At 45.8% G+C, this 18,497-nt stretch overlaps 1 protein-coding gene across 1 annotated transcript in view; it reads left to right on the plus strand.

The window, feature by feature from the left end:
* Positions 1 to 18,497, plus strand: part of LOC111862873 (probable G-protein coupled receptor Mth-like 1) — a 45,827-nt gene that overhangs the window by 21,142 nt on the left and 6,188 nt on the right. The window contains exon 2 of the mRNA XM_023848640.2: positions 9,836 to 9,914. Within this exon, the coding sequence (XP_023704408.1) occupies positions 9,836 to 9,914 (79 nt within the window). The remainder of the gene's footprint in view (positions 1 to 9,835; positions 9,915 to 18,497) is intronic.

Here is an 18,497-nt window from a genome sequence, read left to right on the forward strand (position 1 = left end):
AAGGAGAGAAAAATTCTGGCATGCCGAGAATCGAACCCAGCCCGTCCAGCCCGAAACGCGTCGCTATACCGACTGAGCTATTCCGACTCAATAATAATAATAATAATAATAATAATAATATCATCCAGATGCTGATAATAAGAAGAAACTTTGTAGTGATCAAGTTGGTTGATGTGCAGCTGTTCTGACTTATATCCAGGAGACATCCGGTTAGAATCTCGGTCGATCCTGCCTCAAGTCGTCGCCTCCTGGCGAATTCCAGGCCACGACCGCTTCCGTTCACATCCCATGCAAATAATTATTCGATATTACTGACAGACTTGTTAGATAAGCTCCAGTAGGATTTGATCCTACGGCTGTCTGATTAACCCTTTAGTTGCTGTAACACCCTGAACTCTGCATTCTGCCCGTAGCCCATAATTGCGTGTTCCGTATGCAGCTCACAATAAACAGCATTACCGGCGTGTTTCCTGTGAGGTACAAACTGAAATTATATATAAAACTGTGATGTTCAGTCGCAAAAGGATTAAGGGTTTTTATAATCCTGTGGTATATTGTTGCATTAGAAACTTAAAATGCCTAAATGCAGTGTTAGCCACGCAAGATATGTCATGATTGAAAGGCTGCAGATACGAAAGAATGTTTCATGAGTTCTGTCCGCAGTTCCATTTCCCGCTAATTTTAAGTGACAGCTTGAAGGGAACTACATCGGGATTTTATTGTAAATGGTGGCTGTTTGTTATTGCAGCAACATCCCAATGATTTTTATGGAGAAGATCATAAATCTTATGGTACATTCTAACGGGATGTTAATATTGTCGTTTCATAGGAGTGAAAATAGAGCTCTCCCAGTGCATAACGCATTGGTTATTGTTCAGTGACGTCCAATTGGATCTCCTGTCTCCTCTTTTGAGCAGGAAGAAAGAAGCTTTTCTTTCGCTCCTGCCCTGCATGTTGTGGCGGCCCAAGAGGTTGCATGATAACTGTGGCTGTCTTCGCCTCTTCTGTTGCAGTTGTAAGAATTCAAAATTGTGTTTATATTGAAATTAAAAGCAGGTTTCGAGAAATGCTTGCTAACATTCAGTTCACTCTCTTCAATTTTCCATGCTATGTCTAAACCCTGAGTAGCCGCGGCAGCTCAGTCGGTATAGCGACGGGCTACGAGCTGCACGGCTGAGGTTCGATTCTACTCCGCAGCGTCCAGACAGGCTCTAGGGCCCACCAAGCCTGCTATCCAATGGGTGTAGTGGGTAAAGCGGCCGGGCGTGAATCTGACTACACTTCCATCTAGATTGGTGGAGGTAGACCTCCACTTCCCCATATGTTTTCACGGCATCTTGCTTAATTACTTAATCAGAAGGAGAGTTTTACTGCAGTTTCATCTGTTGTTTTATGTGGGAGTTTCCCCGCTCCACAGATGTTTGAGTGAGGTAGTGGGAAATACTTTCCTCGCAGATTGAGGCGCTCCACACCGTTCTGGCGATGGGTGGGATGGTGGGACATGTGCTCACGAACATCTGCGGTTGCCAGAACGTGATCAGAAGTTGCACTTACCGTCAATCTCAGTTCTGATCCAAGTTCACCATAGAAACAAACTGAAGGCGGAAAAGCCGACGCAAGCCGTGTTAGTGTGACGGATGTTTCAAATGGAAATAGCAAGAGAGTGCTCAGATGAAAGCTGATGTTGGCCGATTTCGATAATTTGCAGTAGCAAATGTTTGGAAGGAAATGCGAACAGCAACTGCACGGCAATTGTCTGATTATGTTGCGGTCAGTGATCTGAGTCCGGTTATTTTCATTAGGATACTTGTGTACACTTCAGTGGCGTCTGATCTTGTGAGCCTTCTTTGAAACCGCGGTTCAGACAGCAGCTTGCTATTCCGATGTGACTGACGTCTTAACCACGTGTTCTGTCTCTGTGCCAGTGTGGGCGCCTGGGCGACACAGAACATGTTAAAATAGAAATACGAAGTTGTGTCCAAGTCTGCATTGTGTTTACACATGTGGAGCGGAGTCCAGGGACCTGTCCGGTGGGAGCGTTGCGGCAGTCTGCCTCCGGTGCTCCGTGGCATGCAGACGACATGCAGACGCATGTCATGTAAACATAGCAATAAACTTTCTTCTACGAAGTGCATTTGGAAATACGCAAAATACAAAACATTGGGCAGTTATTTCAACCAATATAGACAGAAGTTTCTAGCCATTTATTATTTTGGCGTTGAAACTTTTGTTGAAACTTGGCTTCAGGTTTGGCTGGTGTCCAGGCGTTCAGGAATGATGTACTGGATTTCAGATGCGTTCAGATAGACATAGCCGCGCGCATCTGAACTGTCTCATTCTTTTTGAAGGCTCGTTGGCTGGTTCATAACGATGGAACCTGTACAATACCGCACGTGGTTGTCATGAACCCGGAAGTGTTCAGTCAATTCTGCAGACGCCCATTTTGATATTGTGAGCCAGATTAGCTCACTCACTGCAGTTCTGGTCACGGACTTTGGAAAAGAGGGGTTCGATTCCTTGCAGGCTCATGTATATCCTTAACCACGTTCATCCTCTCCCTGAAGGCATTCTGGCTGTGCCGGTGTTGGTGAGGTGGAGGAATATGGTACGGAATAAACGTGAACAGATGCTTCCCCTCCCAATTTAGTCCCCTGTCACGACTGAGGAGTGAGTATTACAGGTGCGTGAAGCTAACCATTCACCTCGAGCTGTTGCCGAGGTTACGTCTTCATGTCTTGGTGTTTCACTGATGAAGCACAAGAATACTTTTACTTTTGTATCTTATCATCAGTTGATTAGAGTTTTTGTCATTACAGTTTCAGATGAAAGTAGTTATGAGAATGGAGGCTCTCTCGGCTGTGATTATGAAGACTGCTGTCATCTGGGATATGACGCCGTATAGTCTGATCCATGTTTACCCACGTTTCGGAGGTACGCGCCTCCATCTTGAGGATATGAAAATTCTGAAGATGAAGTATATTGCTCCGAAACGTCGGTAAACATATACCACACTATACAGCGTCATGTCCCACCTCTTTATACTTGGGTTTTCCTGTGCTAACGTATGTGTATGGTCCCTACTAGAAGCAGAAGTAACAAGGCTCCTGGGACGGATTCAGTAACTGCTCTGTCAGGCGAAAAGTGAACTCAAGGAGTTCCAGAGAGCACTTGAAATGAAACTACCCGATAATTTCGCTTGATAAGCCTTAATTGAGCGTTTCTTTCGCTGTAGCATGATTAGACGACTCTCGGCTGAAGCAGACGCTCTTCTCGCGAGGCGCGAGAGTGGCCTTACACTGAGACCAGGTCTAATGAATTGGGACCGAATTGCCAACTATTGCATGCGTGGTGACACGTATATGAAGCTGACCACTGTCTAATACCAGGGCGATTAATTAAGCAGGGGTTCAACTTCCTGTATGGATTAGTCCTTTTGACCTGTTCCAGTTCAGGGTTATCTTTTGCAGTTATGGTTCGGTCGGACAGGAGATGCCTTTGTTTACATGTAACAACACAAGCACACAGCATGCGGGATCCGAACCCAAGATCGCAGTGTTTGAGCGGCTAAAGACTACGCGGCCAGGGTGATTGGCATCTTTACATTATTATTGTTATTTCGTTTACTTTTTGTGCAAAGAAACGTTTTTACTTATTTGCTGCACAGTCCTGATGCATCTCTTCCGTGCGTACTTTTGTATTTGGTTAACTGTACACAGAACTCAGATGTTTGAGGTTTACCGGACCCAACACGTGTAGTGCTGTGTGCTGATCTGGCAAACTGGGCAGCGATTCTGCCTGTGTGTTTATTCGGACTGCGAGAACGTGAGCAAATATCACTTCCTCGTCCTCTCTATGTGCATTAAAAGCAGCTCATTGTTCACACAGACTGCTCCCCCTCTCACCCCCCCCCTTTTTGCTCCTGCTACCGAATATATAGCTGCAGAGAGAGAGAGAGAGAGAGCGAATCGAAGTTTCATTTCTGCAAGACATTTCCCGTAGGTTCAAGATAATTTTATTCTGCAAGATTTGGAGATTCGGGGCACGCGGCAGCGTAGTTGGTTGAGGCGCTTTGCTACAACCCGGAAGGTCGCGGGTTCGATTCCCAATGAGGTCATTCGATTTTTCAGTTGACCTAATCCTTCCAGCAGCACTATGGCCCTGGGGTCAACTCAACCTCTAACAGAAATAAGTACCAGGAAGCTTCCTGGGGATAAGGGGCGCCAGGATATAAGGCTGACAACCTCACCGCCATCTGTGAGGCGATTGTCTAGAAAATGTGGGAGCGTCGACGTGTCTCACAACCCTATGGGCCTCCAGAACAGCTTTGGGGGTTCTCACAGCGGCGGCGATTATGAAGACAGTCTTCTCGGACACGGCATTGTGCCACCTGAGAGACATTTACCCACTTTTCGGAGGAATCTCCTGCCTTCATCTTCAGGACAGAAAATCAGGTAAACATGTAAATACTCATCCTAAAATGGCCACGAAAGTTAAAGCATTGAAGTCCGATTGTGTTAAAGATAACGGCAATATATTTCTGAGGTCAATCACCAAGTGGACTGAAGATTCCCTATCTCCACTGGCACAAGAAGACTCGAGACGACGACCAGCAGCTCGTTAACAGGCGCTAGGCGTGTCGCATGGAATGACGCTTCTGGTGTCAACACTGCGACTGAAAGAAAGTTGGTTAATGACGTCATCACGCGAAGCACTGTGTCACGTGTGCGCGCACCGCTACAATGAAGTGACCCCAGCCGATCGCTGCGAGAATTGGTCCACCGCCGTTCATGCGGCCATAAAGTAGGATATATTTAATTGTCCAACTGATCTCTTACAGCTGAGTGGTGCAGCTAGCACCTTCAACAGATGCAAATAGTTCAGTTTAGTATTGTCACGTAGTGTGCGTGAGACTATAGACGGGGTTGGGGTTAGAGGATGGATTTATTTACCACTTTCACTCGCGACTCGTAATTACAACGGTCTTGATAATCTCCACACTTCGCAAATCACTGAGAGACACGCTAAGCCCGCTTAGTCTGCTTTCATTAGTCATTTTCCGGTAACGGTTCTTGACAGTGGCAATTCTTCTGCCTTCGGCTCAAGTACTCTCTTCACAGACTCCCATACGGAACTAAGTATTTAGGGAGTGTCAGTGTTACTTTACGACTGGGGGTTAACGGGGAATTAGTTCGTCTTGGCCTCAAGCCCCTTGAGACTCACGACCAGCGATATTTCTTCAACTGAACCATTGCGATCATAGTCCTTATATAACATCCTCGCCCACGAAAGGATGGAACTGTCGTTTGCAGTTGCTGCTCCTCTCCAGCGCAGTTGTTCTCAAGCCCGAGTCCCGTGGGACTCACGACCACACTTTACTGTCTCCCCCAACCTGGAGCGCCAGGTCCCTGTATTTATAAACTCCCAGTGACAGGGTAGCCCAGTTGTACGCCCCAGGCACTGGGTTATCTACTGACTAAGCCCCAGACCTCCCGGCTGTAACATCTCGTTACGGACTACAAACACAGTTCTTCTATACTCGTAGTTGCGGGCGTTACTTAGCAACGGGTCTGTACGCCGCATTATGTCTATTGGCTTAGCTAATTACTTGGAGTTAAATGGTCCAATTAACGACGTCGAGAAGTTGCGCATCTAATCACGTTAAAGAAGCGTAGAGGTGTGCAGTTTCCACAAGACTGCTGGCAGAGAAGGCATACTGCTTCATGAAATTGTGTTGTAGGAACCAGGCTCCCTTGGCACGGACAGCCTGCGACACGAGTACTGTACGGCGCAGTTCTCGTTCGAGTTGCTTACACTTTTTTCTATTGTAAAGTAAATTTATGATCGGTGTCTTAAATATATCTTTGTTCGTTTGTTGCTTTAAGAGTTGTTATTAGGCAGTCCAGTCTAATATATCTGTTAAATTAATGTACAGCAGAATAAAAGAATAAACATTTATCTTCCTCTCTTACCAGATATTAACAGTTGGCAATGTTTTCACTTAGGAAGGCTTCTGGACAGAATTAATTGTGCTCTGTGCATGTACATAATTTTGAGCCATGATGAAGAAACAACTTGAAAGGAAGTCTGCTTCCAGTTGTGCTGCAGTGGGAGAAATGCTGGATCGGGGGTTCTATTTGCATTCACTCACCTTTAGAACTCCTCGAATTCACTCTCAGCTTGACAGAGCAGTTACTGAATCAGTTTCAGGCAGTTTCCACTGTAGAGGAAACACAGCCAGTTTCTCAGCAGTAAGGGTGAGCCCCAAAGTGACTTCATTTTCAAGGGAAGACCATACGCAGCTACACAGAACAGCTGCTCAGTGACATACACTGTTGTATCAAAGAAACGTTTATTTAGTTTAGGAGTGCCATCGGGGTAGGTCCACCATAAAGGTAAAACGGTAAAGCTATCCCTGTAACAGAGCATGAAGGCCCATAGGGTTGTGAGACGTCGAGGTTCCCACTTTTTCTAGACAGTCGGCTCACAGATGGCGGTAAGGTTGTCAGTCTTACGCGCCGGCCGCCCTTTACGCTCCAGGAAGATTCCTGGTGATCATTTCTCTTAGAAGCTGAGTCGACCCCAGGACCATAGTGCGGCTTGAAGGATTAGGTTAATTGAGAAACCCAATGAACTCATCGGGAATTAAACCAGCGACCTTCCGGCTTGTAGCACAGTGCCTCAACCAACTGCGTTACCGCGTAACTTCACCACAGGTCGATTTATGCCTGAGTACTTATATTTAAATGCAATTTTCAGTCGCTGTTACATGGCAAATGTCTGAAGATCATTTTTGAGAACTTTTTACACATTTCAGTCGGATTCATCGTCGCAAATGGAGCACAAACTCGGTTACGTTATTAAAGGATTATTTTCTCTTTGCAGTGTGAAACATTTTGTCACGTCGGTTGCACTTATTCGTAAACCAGACCACTGCATTTCAGTTATGTAACTAAGAATTGTAATGCCATCTTCCGCCGTCCATTCAACGATATTCCGTCTTTCGAAAGTGTCGCGTCCTTAGTTGCAGGTGCAGTCCTTTACTTAAGCATCTGCTTGCACTTGCCATGTTGCCTTTTGTACATGCGTGTAAGAACCATCTTAAATGCAGTGCTTATTTGTGTCATTCATATACTAGTATTTTATCAAAATTTGCTTTGGTCTCACTCGGCCATTATCTGGTGATCTTAAATATATTAAAATAAAAATAGCAACGCGTGCACACGCGACATACAGTGCAGCAGTTTTAGTAATAGTGTAACACGTGATAATAGCTGAGTGAGGCCGAAACAATTTATGTGACTGTAGACGGGGTATGGGCCGGTCACGGTAGCCGAGCGGTCTAAGGCGTGCACTGTCTTCGCTCGCTCGGAAGCCGGGATCGTGGGTTCGAATCCCACTCAGGGCATGGATGTTTGTGTGCGTTTTTCTGTGTTTGTGTACAGGTAGAGGCCCTGCGACGAGCTGATCACCTGCCCAAGGAGTCCTACCGTATGTCTAAGATCTAGAAACACCGAAGTGAACGGAGAAGTTCACGGAGGTAGGCCTAGGCCCACTGGGGCTGTAGTGCCAAGGAAAAAAAAAGACGGGGTATGGATTGGATACCGGCTTTATTGGCATAACTCGGAACCACAGGTAATTACAACACTTCAGAGCCAGAATTTCAACTCTTAACTATAGCTCCCTTGAAGAGCTCAACTGAACTGACAACCCTCAACTAACTGGATTGCCCCAGTTGAGTTCTCCATCTCTGACGTCATTTTATTGTGGCGTGATGCCAGTCTGCGGCTATCGTCGCATCAACTCATGTTTGCAATTGTTGTTTTGCTGCCTTTGAAGTAGCAGCCAACTAGATCTTAACATGAAAACCCAACCTCCCTGGACATTACTGTGTGCACTGAGGAGTATAAAATGGATGTATGCTGGCAAAAATGAAAAGGTCCTGTATTTTATTGTCATACATGCAAATGAAAACATATAAAAGCATTCCTTCCCCTCGGCTCTTGACTCTACAGTTCAGGTGAGCTCTGGCCTCCTGAACACTCTGCCTCCATCTTTCCTCCCCATCCTGTCACTTTCATTTCACGGAGACCATGCACATCCTCCAACCATCTCAACCTGGGTCTTCCTGTCCCTTGCCCTATATATTTTATTTTAGAGGCTGATTATTCGGTTTCTGAACAGTTTGGTTTCTACGGTGTGAGGTTGTTAGCCTCACGCCCAACCCCAAACCTTGAGAACCAGGATATCCNGTCTCCTACCCCTTGACCTCTCCTGCATGGGTGACCCTACCAGTAGCTACGCTACAGCCGGCATAGCTCTCGAGGTCTCAGGAGCACCCAAACCCCACCACCACGGTAAGGTGGAGACGCCATATGAAGGGAAACACGTGTGAGAAAAGCGGGAGTAGCTGCTCCCTGCTCGAACTGTACGAGCCGATGTACTTTGTACTTGAAGTGCTGTGCATTCAGCACTACGCACGCCATGAAGAAAATGGGGCGAGTGGAGGTGTGCCTCATGTTCCGGCCTCTTTACCTGCCTGGACGCTGTCGAGTAGGGAACATTCTAATGCGCCTGTCGCGAAACGCCCACCCCGTAGCCCGTCGTTACACCGACTGAGCTGTTCCGGCTGCCCCTGTGGGAAACAGCCATCAGAAATCCAGTTCCTTGGTTTTCCTCGAAGCACGTGGGATGCTGCCTGATACATCGAAGTAACGTAAGTCATAGCGGCCTCCGTAGTCTAGAGGTAACGTTCCCACCTCATGACTCGTGGTACGCGGGTTCAAACCCGGCGGAGGTAGTGGAATTTTTAAGGGCGGAAAATTCAGGGAACAAGTCCTCCGGGAGGAACTTTAAGCCGTGGGTCCCGTGTCGTAGCTTTACGGCACGTAAAAGAACCTCATATCTCCAAAGGAGGTCACTGAGCTAAATTCAAGGACATTTCCCGCCCAACAGTAGTCTCTAACGCCTCTGATAGATGGGGGAAGCATTATAGATACCGCCAAGCCAGTAGAGGCCGAACTCGCTGGCTCGGTCGGGACTGATGGTACGCACCAATATCGGTAGGGTATAGAGACTGGTAGAATATCATACAGGGAAGCACAATGGACCAATACTGGTCTCAGTGCATGGGGAAACCCACCCTCTCCAATAACTAACTAACTAACTAACGTAAGTCATTACATGAATAGCCTTTGAAACAAGAACTGTTTGTCTAAAGATGGGTTTCATGTACTTGCACCGGATGTGACGCCGGTGCGTCGAGCTCCAGTTCTGTTCACGGTGACCTCAGTTCTCTGCAAGGCCACCGAACAGGTTCTTCTAGAAGTAGGATGTAGACTGAGCCCGTGCCAGACGGTTAGTCGCCGGCTTCCCACCGCGGTGGCCCGAGTTCGATCCCATGTTAGGTCGCGCGGGATTTGTGGTGGAGACAGTGGCACTGGAGCAGGTTTTCTGCGAGTTCTTCGGTTTCCCCTTGCCAGTTCTCATTCCACCGACTGTTGATCATGATCATTACCTGAGGATTGTATTTGGTAGGTTCTCGGTTCGATTCTCAGTAGGGACACTGACTTATTCTGTGTTTTTTCCGTGGGTTTGCTCGGGTCCTCCAAGTCATGGTGTAGTACGACCGTTTCCTTCTAGATACTTCACAGTTCGACATTTGTTAGTTATCCCACCATCCGATGATAGAAGCGTCTTTAAATATTTCAAGGAAACGGAAATTGACAAGGCTGGTCAGGAAATGGTTTGTATGTTTTCATTATGAGCGACTGGGGAACGTGCAATCTTATTTTCACCAATTTTAAAACTAATAAAATCATTGTTTCTTTTGTTTCAGCCGTGTGCATGCATTTCCTCTTTCTGGCGGCATTCTTCTGGCTGAACACCATGTGCTTCAACATCTGGTGGACCTTCAGGTACTGTGCCAAATGCAATGCCGGTTATAGGCAGGGTCAGTTGGGCCGCGGCTGCGGGCTCACAGAGGCTGAGAACCACTGGCGTACACTGCAGAGGGGGGGGGGCACTCTGGGCTGGATGTGACCCGCGCCCTCTATGCTGAACACATATTCTTTTCTTCTTACACTCTGTTGTCGTTTCGCGATTTCGCAGAAGTGTCACTGCACTTCCAAAGGCCGTGATTGGTTGAATTAAGCGTCTTAGAAGCAATTTATGGGGACAGTATGCCACCTGTAAGTGCTAAAGGGTTCTGACGAAGATGTATAACACTCGGAATTACCGGGATTTTGCACTTTGTGCACCGTCCTCTGTTCTAGCAGACACTAGAGAACACGACGTTTCGGAAACTGGACCTGTTTCCGTCCCCAGGCGAAGGGGGAGAGACGCATATTCTCTTGGTCCGTGAGAAAGAACTAACCCCAATCACGAGTATATGTTCTTCGCATGTTTTGGTCGTATAGTTTGGATGTTCAGGGTTTACACAAGACCTGAAAGTAAAATTTTGGTGACGCCCGAAAGCAGTCATTCGGATTTTTGGTCAAGAGTAATTCTGTGATGGTGATCTGTGATTATTCTGAATTTCAGTCGTCACAGTAAAGCTAGAGGGCACGCCGTACCGTAGTTGGTTGAGGCACTATACTGATAACCTAAAGGTCGTGGGTTCGAGTCCCTATGAGGTGAATTTTGTAATTGACCTAATCCTTCCATCCGCACTATGGTCCTGGGGTCGACACAGCTCTAACAAAAATGAGTACCAGGAATCTTCCTAAGGGAAAAGGGCGGCCGGCGCGTAAGGCTGACAACCTCACCGCCGCCTGTGAGAGGATTGTCTATGCCAAATGTGGGAGCCTCGACGTCCACATATATTTATTTTAAGATCAGTTATTTTTGCCATCGACTTCCGGATGTTTTTGAATACAGGCTAATTTGCTGACTGCATTATCGTGGCCTTGGCGTTACCAGTCTTTACGAAATAACAGCCGTCAGCTGTTGGCGTATTTAGGCTTACCGGACCACAAGCATACAACATGATAAGATTCTGATCTCTGATGGAAATTTATGAGTAGTTAATAATTCATATGAGTACTTGCCACTTCGCTTATGGAGACCCGAAATAGAACAAGTGCACACCATGTTGACCAGTCGTGGGCCCGCTCTGCTGATATAATAAAGCCAAGGCATTTAACCCACTTTAAGAAATTCTCGTTTAAGCGTTTCCATTTCCCACCAACATAAACCTTTGTGGGCACCGTTTTATGACTTGTTTTGCTCTGGTTCATGTGTCGGACGCCTACGAGCTGGGATAGCGTAGTCGGTATAGTGACTAGCTACGGGCTGGACGACAGAGGATCGGAGTTCGAGTTTCCGTAGGGTCAAGAATTTTCACTCCTATCCAATGGGTACCAGGGGCTCTTTCCCCGGGGTAAGGCGGCCGGAACGTGAAGTTCAGTACAGTATTAAGGTTAAGAATGCATGGAGCTATACGTCCGCTCCCCTTTATAGTATTCATAGCCTGGTGCAGTATGAAGTAGAGCGAGCCGTGTTTTCTATGTGGTCCGTGGCCTGTATTATTGACGAAACTTGTTTACTTCTCGTTGCCTAATAGTAGACGTCTGATATTGTAACGTACCCAGCTGAAGGTTGTTTACAGGTCCGTTGCCTAGCAATGGAAATCCATTTGCCTCTGGTTGGCCAATAATTTTTCTTCCTGTGAACAGATATACATGTTACAATATTGTGGCGTGCCGCTAGAAAGCCGTAAAGGTTTGAGGAGATGATGGTTGATTTCCTAGGCAACAAGCGACGTTCCCGCTACAGCGCTACAATCGGAACGCATCCATTGCTATACAACGGCTAGCAATCTAACAGTAGGTTCCACCGTTACACACGAATTGTTGAAAGCAGCTTTCGCATAGCAGCAGCCGAGGTTAACCCTTCGACATGGTGTTCTCTATCGAGTCCGCGTGCAAGTTATTCAGTTCATAGAGTCTTGGTGTAGCTCCGAGTGGAGCAGAAGCAAGCAAGGGGACAGAAGAATTCACCGAGATTAGCGGTGCAAGAAGGAATTATAACAGTGCTGTAAGAACGTCTGACGACGCTCTAAGTGGATGATGAATGTACTTGTAAGTGTAAAAGAGATCGTCCAATAAATGTCTTAGCCAAATCCGAGACCCGCGTGAATTTTCTTGTCGCGTTAGGCTGAAAATCCACTGACGCGACTAGTCGCTCTTTGTCGCGCGCGTCCATTAGTTCTGGCGTCTCAGAAGTGGGATCGATAGGCTCGATAGCGAACACCACTCGACAGTATCCCTTTAGCTGTAACATATTCTCGACCAGAACGTCCCAAGTATCGATGTGTTAGGATAAAGCTTTGCGGCAGCGTTCCCCGATCGTTGATCCTCAGGTCGATTCCTGTTCAAGTCTGAAATTTTGTCTCTTGATCAAGTTGTAAACGGTAATAAGGTTCAATATGGCTGCATTAAATTTTAGTGGCGACACTAGAAGGGAAATTCCATATGAAGTTGTCGTCTTTATTTTGTAAAACTTGTTTTTACCGATCCCTGAACGGAATTCATAGGAATCTTCCAGTTACGCAGTAAGTGGCTGTTGTTAGATGGGAAGTCGGGCATTTCACGTACCTCTTTCCAAGAATAAACCTGTTGATGACAGAATTAATCTTTCAGCATATAAATTTTCACGAGCCAGCAAAAATGGTTCATAAGTTAGCCACACGAAATCGAAAGCAAATGACGAAATGCAGCAGTCTTCATTATTACGTCACTTTCTAAACAGAAGGTACAACGTTTGAAGGTTCTGTGCTGAAAGTCAGAACTGACCAAAGATATGATATGAGAAGACGTGACACTCACATCGAATTTCACATACATATAGTCCCTCCCCATTTGTTATTATTTTATTTATATTGGTTGCAAATGGGGGTTTACCCGCTGGCAGTGGTACTACAGTAACACACCACACTCAAAGGAAAAATAGTACACAAACACTAAAGGACACTACACGCAATGAATACAATGCAAATACAATTACAGTTTAAGATGTGGTGATAGCTCAGTCGACATAGCGACGGGCTTGACGGCCGGGGTTCGATTCCCTGCAAGATACTTCGTTTTCACAGCGTTCAGACCTTCTCTGGAGGCCACTCATCCTCCTATCCAATAGGTAACGGGGTCTCTTTCCCCGGGGGTAGAGCGGTCGGGCATGAACCTGACCATTCACCTCCATCCAGTACCGAGGCACTGGTAGTACCTCCACTTCCTGTATGTGTTTAGTTAATTAAGCACAGGCCCAACTTTACTCCGTCTGCACTTGGGCTGTACGGATGTGCCGGTAGAAACAGAGAGGGGGGGGAGAGGGCCCATTTATGTTTCAGCAGACAGGACACTAGTTTTCCCGCAATTTGAACTTCAGCAATTTCGCTGCTTTCCCAGTTACTGCTGCGGGCGTTATCTTCACCCCGACAGTGAGGCCACGCGATAACATCGCAGGTGCGCGCAGATCGCGCGTGGAGAGGTTCGAGGCACCGCCTAGCACGCCGCTTGCTTCTTGATTGTTCTTGGCTTGCTCTTCGACCCTGAAGATGGAGGCAGAACGTCGCTCAGAAACGTCGGTAGACTTCAGTCAGGATATATTGCGTGTGTAGACTTAAGGGACACGTTCGCCAGTGAATTTCAGACGACACGATCTTGATTTGTAGCTCATGCGAAAGGAAAGTGAAGTCCTCATGCAATTCTGGAAGTGCATAATTTTAAGTAAACTGCATAATTAAGACTACGACGAACTCGCATAATAAAAAGGGCAAAGCTATTCCTGTAACAGGACGTGGAGCCTTATAAGGTTTTGAGACGTCGAGGCTCCCACATTCTCTAGACCATCAGCTCACAGAAATTGTCAGCCTTACGCGCCGGCCGCTCTTTACCCCCCAAGAAGATACCTGGTACTCATTTCTGTTAGAGACTGAGTCGACCCAGGACCATAGTGAGGCTGGAAGGATTAGGTCAATTGAAAAATTCAGTGTCCTCATCGGGAATCGAACCCGCGACCTACCGGCTTGTAGCGTACTGCCTAAGCCAATTACGCTGCCGCGTGCCCCACTCGTATAATACGACGTATAATATACAAAGATTAAATTCACATGTAACTGTTCGGTGTCGGTTGAAACTTATTCACATTGGCTAGAAGTTAAAAATGTAGGCAAGTACTGAATGAGTAAACGATCGGGGTTACGGCTTCCTTTCCACTGTTACTATATACATAGAAATAACATAAATATATTCAATTTTATATACACTGAAAGAAAACAGAAAAAGTGTGCACAGTTGTTGCTGTATGTACCACCACCTGCTTAAATAATTTTCCTGGGGAGTAAAGCGCGGCCGACGCGTAAGGCTGGCAACCTTACCGCCATCTTTGAGCCGATTGTCTAGATACTGTGAGACCCTCAACGTCTCACAACCCTATGGCCCTTTACGACCTGGTACAGGGACAGCTGTACTTTTGCTTTACTTTACTTTTTACCACCACCTGCTTTATAAACGCTCTGCATTCTGCCCACATAATATTTACATAGTTTGACAATAAAGTTCGAGAACTCATCGCTGTATATCACTGTGGTTGCCTTCAGAGTACTCACCTTCGGAAACTATGCACCGATACCAGCGCCTAGTGCACCCTTCAGAACAATTTTGGAACTGGTTTTGTGGAATGGCCTTCAGAGCTGCCGTCGTATTACTCCTGATGTCATCAGTGTCATCAAAATGCCTTCATTTCAATATTTCCTTTTTCTTCGGGGATAGAAAAAAGTTACTGGGGCTAGATCCGCTGAATAGGGAGGGTGTCCCAGGACAGTTATTTGTTTACTAGCTAATCACTTCCTCACTGACAGTGCTCTAATTCAAGCTCCGACATTCTGGCAACGGCACACCAAAACACACTCGGACAATAATAGACGCCACATAGAAAGAGACTGCCATAGATCATCATCATCATCATCATCATCACCACCACCACCACCACCATCATCAACAAGAACAAGAACAAGAACAAGAACAACACAGCTGAGAAACGCTGCTATGCCAGCGTCATCAAACCATACTGAGGTTTCTGTCCACTTCTGCCACGGGAAGCACTTGGTGGTAGTTCGCGAACTTTATTGCAGACTTCGTATGTTTTTTGTAAGGGTTAAAACAGTAGCATTTAAAATATATTTTTTTTTTAAGTAATAGAAATTTCGATTGAGTAGAATCTTGGTGTGAAGGCCTTGTTCCTTCATAGCAGGTCGTGTGGGGGTGCGGCCGGGGTTGTGGGTGTGTGTTTTTGCGACGATTCATTTTATTATTAAAACATTGTTGCATTTGATGGAATTTAATTCTCATTTTACTTCTGCCGTAGGATGCAACGGTCGAGGGCAGTATCTGCTGTAAGAATGCTAACCGCATAGATGTATGTGGATTTCTCACTTCCTGGATATATACCTCCAGCTTGGGTGGCACTCGGTAACGTAGTTGATGGAGGCCCTGTCATACAAGCCAGAAGGTCGCGGGTTCGAGTCCCGAGGCGGACTTTTTCAATTTACTTAATCCTTCAAGCCGCACTATGGCTCTGGGTTCGACTCAGCCTCTAACAAAAATGAGTACCAGTAATCTTGCTAAGGGTTAAAGGCCGGCCGGCGCGTAAGGCTGACAACCTTATCGCCGTCTGTGAGCAGATTGTTTAGAGAAAATGTGAGAACCTCGACGTCTGACAGCCCTGTGGGCCTCCATGGCCTGTTACAGGGATATTTTACCTCCAGCTTCTGGGTACAAATATGTACGTAAAAATGACCTAAAATCCAGGAAGCTAATAAGACGGCTGTGTTCAGAGGCCATCGAACAGAATTGTCAAAATGCGTGAGAGTTCATGTGGTGTACTCCTGCAATGAGGTGAAGAGGTGAGACATAGGGTACCCAAGAAGGCAATGGAAGTGTGCACACACAAAACATGTGGGAAGTAGAGGGAGAGAGAGAAATAAAGAAACGAGGACAAAATGTGTATGTTTAATCCTTTTTAACGTATGTGAAGCGATGTGATGTGATGAAGGTAGTGCCGAAACGACACAAATAGCCAAATAGCATTATTCGCATCTTCTGACTAGCAAGAAACCAGGGGAAGTTATTCATGTTGGTGGCAGTGCTTGGTGCTGATAATTGCAGCCAGTTCCTATCGGAACTTTCTTTAGAAGGATAATCTGTCTTCTGTAAGTATCGCAGTGTAACACTTCGCCGAAAGAATAAACCGATTCGATGTTAACTGAATCTGAATCAACAAAAATTCCTTTTCATTAAGTGCATTTTTCTTGTGGACGTTCGGGAGATCAGTGCTGTATGCACAGAATGCCTTGTGTTTAATTTAATCTCGAAAACCGCAGGACCTGAGACAAATGTTTACTGGATATTTCTCTCTGCGACGTTTGTTAGAAACATTTTCTATCAGATAAATATTTAACCGGTTAACGCTTGAAATACGGAAACGCGCATTTGTCGTGATGTGACGTGGTCATCAGAAGCTGCAACATTTGCTTAGCCTCATGCGATCTGCGAACTGTGGCCTGGAGCAGTGTCTCCCGACCTTTGGAACCGGAAGACCACTTGAGCAAGCCTTCCTGGCCCTGCGGACCATCTCACGCGCTACACTTACCTGTTTGTATTATCTCTGTGTATATGTTACATGATATCCTGACTATTTTTACTTTGCCACATATGCAGTATATGTACGTGTATGTGGGAAAGTACTGGATCATGAGGAAAAAAGCTAGCTCCAGACTTTGACTTTCAGTGCCTGTGAATACGATAAGCGGTTTTTGGAATACCGTCTCTCTCCGCTTGTGTCTGTGTGAATTGCTGGATTGAATTCTTATTCTGTATTTAAGAGATTATCCATCATAGGCCAGTGGCCTGTGAATACTGATAAAGCCTCCAAAAATAGGAAACCTTCACAGATTACTCCTAACACAAAATTACGATCTTCTCGAAAATGGCGCAGAGGATTAGTTGAGTTTCAGTAATCTGTGAATTATGCTGTCCCTAAATACAACTGCATACGTGGGTATCATCAGAAAAGTAGCGGTGCTCCCTGTAGCAGCTGAAACACAAAATGTCGCTTTTCTCAAAAACGCTTCGAAAGATTGTAATTACATTCCAGTAATTTAAAGAGACCGTCATCCTAAATAAGAGAGCATAGGTGGTATCGTCACGAAAATAACGGCAAACGGCCCAAACGTCGTTTTACAGACATTTTTTAAGTTTTATTTTCAGGATCTGTAGACTACATGAGAAATCCGGAAAATGTAACATGGCTTTATAAACAGTATCCCAACGAAAGGAACGGTGGTTGAGGATACAAACATATCACCGACAAACGATGGACCCTAGATTTGGAAGCTGTAGTCTTGAGGGAAACGAAAATGAAACAGCTGCGTGCAAAAATGGTATCTCGAAGTTCTGCTACATTAAGTCCTTTTAGAGTAGAACTGGAATTTGCCTGCACGCAACTGTGCTGCTTTCTCATGGACAGCAAGCACCTCTCGGGACAATGGTCCCAGGCGAGGAGGAAGGTATGGCCCGCAGCAAGGTCGCGAGAAAGACAAACAGTCGGGCGGTGATACCGAATGCCTGCGAGAAAGGGGTTTCAAGTAAGGCTCGGATTACAGGTTATGGAGCTGTCAGGCTTTATCTCTCCCCAACAAGATCCATATGCTGTTATTTGTTTGGGGTTCAGGAGACAAAATTGGTGTTTATGGGATTTTGGAAACGTTCCCAAACAAAGGGATTTCGACTTCTGTCTACACACCCATCTGCATAAAACAGCCGCTGTCTTGCTCAGTGGAATTCTAGAACTGAAAGCGTTCGCTGTTCGGTTTTTACGTGTTTGCAGAGATGCGCCCCATGAAGGCGCAATGACACGTTAGAATATGTGTGACTGTGTTCCCAAGCGATCTCCCACTCAGTTATGCGTGATTTTGGTGATCGTTTTCAACATAGCATGATCACAAAGTACATTAGATCTAGTGGGAGATGGGACAGGGCTGGTACTGACCCACCGGGCGAACATCCATATCGCTGTGGAAGGCGGAATGAGAAATCGTGAATTAGGTACACATTTTTTTGTACATCAGAGAATCATATCAGCATTTAAAAAGGCAGAGTTTGTTAGCGATAGGATGCCATACACAATACTAAGGTCGATGGTGTGACATCATTGTTCAGAACGTTCGTGCCCCGGCAGAGGATAAAACTGATGATATGAAGAGTAGCTTCTACAAGGAACTAGAACTTGTTTCTCCGATATTTTTCCTATCCAAAATGGTCTAAAACAAGGAGGTGCTTTATTGCCACTGCTTTTCAACTTTTCTTTATAATATGCCATTAGGAAGGTCCAGGAAAACCAGGTGGGACTGAAATTAAAAGGGACACATCAGTTGCTGGTCTATGCTGCTGATGCGAATCTACTGCGAGATAACATAGATACCTTAAAGAAGAACACAGGAA

This window comes from Cryptotermes secundus, unplaced genomic scaffold, assembly GCF_002891405.2.
Source record: "Cryptotermes secundus unplaced genomic scaffold, Csec_1.0 scaffold528, whole genome shotgun sequence".
In the NCBI taxonomy this organism is placed as follows: Eukaryota; Metazoa; Arthropoda; class Insecta; order Blattodea; family Kalotermitidae; genus Cryptotermes; species Cryptotermes secundus.